This window comes from Penaeus japonicus, unplaced genomic scaffold (assembly GCF_977035675.1).
Source record: "Penaeus japonicus unplaced genomic scaffold, GWHDUDI00000001_assembly GWHDUDI00000006, whole genome shotgun sequence".
Lineage (NCBI taxonomy): Eukaryota > Metazoa > Arthropoda > Malacostraca > Decapoda > Penaeidae > Penaeus > Penaeus japonicus.
The window spans coordinates 45698161-45700660 of record NW_028234408.1 but is presented as its reverse complement, the minus strand read 5'-3'; the positions used below and the strand labels follow the sequence as shown (position 1 = coordinate 45700660).

Below are 2500 nucleotides of genomic sequence, written 5' to 3'. Positions count from 1 at the left end.
GTACAATTTCTGCGTGTTCATTGTTCCTTTAGGCGAAAGGATAAGAATATTGATGGATAATGAACAGATCATCGCCTAGATTATACGTTAGGTACTGTACGCAGACGCCCCACATTAGGCAAAATATACATACATGTCTCGCTTTCCCTTATGATTTACTGTGTTGATATAGTGACCTTTAAAAACAAAAGTGATGAGAACAATAACAACATAACCATAGTATCATATTATTGGCAACATTATTGGAGAAATAAAAAAGTCATAATAAATCATTATCCAAGAAAATAGTAGAAGTCAGAGAGAGAGATATATAGAGCGAACGAGATAGAGAGAGAAGGGGGAAGGGGCAGAGAGAAACAGTGAGAGAGAGAGAGAGAACAAGAGAGAGAGAAGGGGGAAGGGACAGAGAGAAACAGAGAGAGAGAAAGAGAGAGTGAGAGCGAGAGAGGGGAGCGCCGCGACAGGCGAATATTGAAAAGAGGAGGTCGTTTCGATTCAACAGAAGATTCCCATAAAATATACAAATGCTTAGGAATCAGCTATCGCCTCAACGCCGCTCCTCTGACATCTGCCAGTTTGCTCAGCTATCATCCTCATCGAATATGGATATCAAGAGGTACGCTACTTTCGCTCTTAAGGTAAAAGCGTTTCTGGACTCGCTGGTATTCTTGGTTTCACGCTAAGTGTATGCGAAAGAAAGAAAATTTGAAATAAGAAGAAATAAAAAAGAAAAAAGAAAACGCAGAATTGCGAAAAGACACACTAAATCTCCACATCATTCTACCAGAACAAGGGGATAAAATCACGGACTCAGAGACGGATGCATTCTGAGTTCCATCCATTTTCCTTGACAAGCATAAATCACATTCCGGTTCTTGAGTAAGCAACACGAGAGTAAGAGTGTGCTGACGAGAGCTGGCAATATTTATCACAATGCTCTTTTATTCCGGCTTAAGCGTTTATGTGTGTGTTTTTCTTTGTTTGTTTGTTTTTACCTCTTTTTTTCTTCGTTGATTTTCTTTTTTTTCATGTTGGAGTTGTTTTTCTTACACGTTTTTTTCTTCTTCTTCTTTTTCGTCTTCTTTTGTTTTTATCAATTACTTCAGTGTCTTTGTTTTCTTTTTCTTTTCTTTTTTTTCTTGAGATTGTGTTTCGAAATACTGGCTTATTTAAATCTGCTTCTTCTCTTTTCCATATTTCTCCCAATCTCCATACATTTGTATTATCTTCTCCAACCTCCATACCTTTTCAAAATTTTCTTCCCCAACCCCCGTACATTTTCAACATTTTCTTCCCCTTCTTCTTCCCCGATTTGAATTTGATTCTCTCTCTCTTCTTCTTCTTCTTCTTCCAAAATCTTAGACTTCAGGCGCAAGATCTTGCAAGAAGGATAGAAGCAAAAGCCAAGATCGTCCACGCACTTGACAGCTGGCATCCTGTAGGAATAGGAGTTGAGATGAGACATAGAGACATAGATAGATAGTGAGGAGAAAGTGGACAGGGATGTTTATTGTGGATGAGGATGGTGGATGATGGTGGAATATGACTTGATTGGGGATGGAATTGTTGGTGGTGAATAGCATAAAGTGACTTAAAGTGATAATTAGGAGAAAGTGGAAGGAATGTTAATGAGTTAATTGTGGGGCAGTATGAGGAGGTATTAGTGAAGTATGAATATGTGGGCGGTGATATGAATCATAGAGGGATGGTGATGTGAAAGTGACGGTGGTGAGCTGATAGTGGATGGGCATGAGAGCTGTGGTGAAACGCAAAATGGTAATGAGGAGAAAGTGATGATGATTAATATGAGTTAACAGGGGATGGGTATTACGTGATAATTATGATGATGATGATGGTGATGATAATGATGATGGTGATGATAATGATGATAATAATAATAATCATAATGACAATGATGGTGATATGATGATGATGATGATGATAATGATAATGATGATATATATATATATGAGTTCTAAGACAAAGAACGTTATCGAGAGGTTATGATTATGTTGGTGAAAATATTATCGAATGAACATGAGTATGAAGACGAATCAATATGAGTTGCTTGATGATGACTACGGACTTGATCAACCCTAGAACGGTGATTGCAATATCATCAATACCTCTGAGATTATATTCCTTTATATCCTTTATCAACATTAATGGAAATTCAATTACTACTAATATGATACTATGGTGATGATTTACTTGATGATTATTTTCATCAATATTAATGTCGCTTTAGTTTTAACTGTATCAAGATCATTTCAGCTTAAATCAAAATCGAAATGAAATACATGTGATCATATATCCATATTGTAATTGTTATATTCTTCCCATGGCACACATGGTTGCAGAATCATGCAGTAATGATGACATTGATTGACAGAATCAGTAGTGATTAACCTAATGAAAATTCAGTTTAGAAAAATATTACATTAGCCCTACACCCGTGTCATTATTATAACACTAGCATGCAGAGTATTTTTTTTTTTTT

At 36.4% G+C, this 2500-nt stretch overlaps 1 protein-coding gene across 1 annotated transcript in view; it reads right to left on the bottom strand.

Annotated features, from left to right (window-relative positions):
• LOC122254172 (uncharacterized) overlaps positions 1-2500 on the bottom strand; it is a 301367-nt gene that overhangs the window by 1883 nt on the left and 296984 nt on the right. Inside the window, exon 8 of the mRNA XM_086538080.1 lies at positions 1-1436. This exon is cut by the window's left edge and continues 1883 nt beyond it. Within this exon, the coding sequence (XP_086394206.1) occupies positions 1366-1436 (71 nt within the window). The 3' untranslated portion in view covers positions 1-1365. The remainder of the gene's footprint in view (positions 1437-2500) is intronic.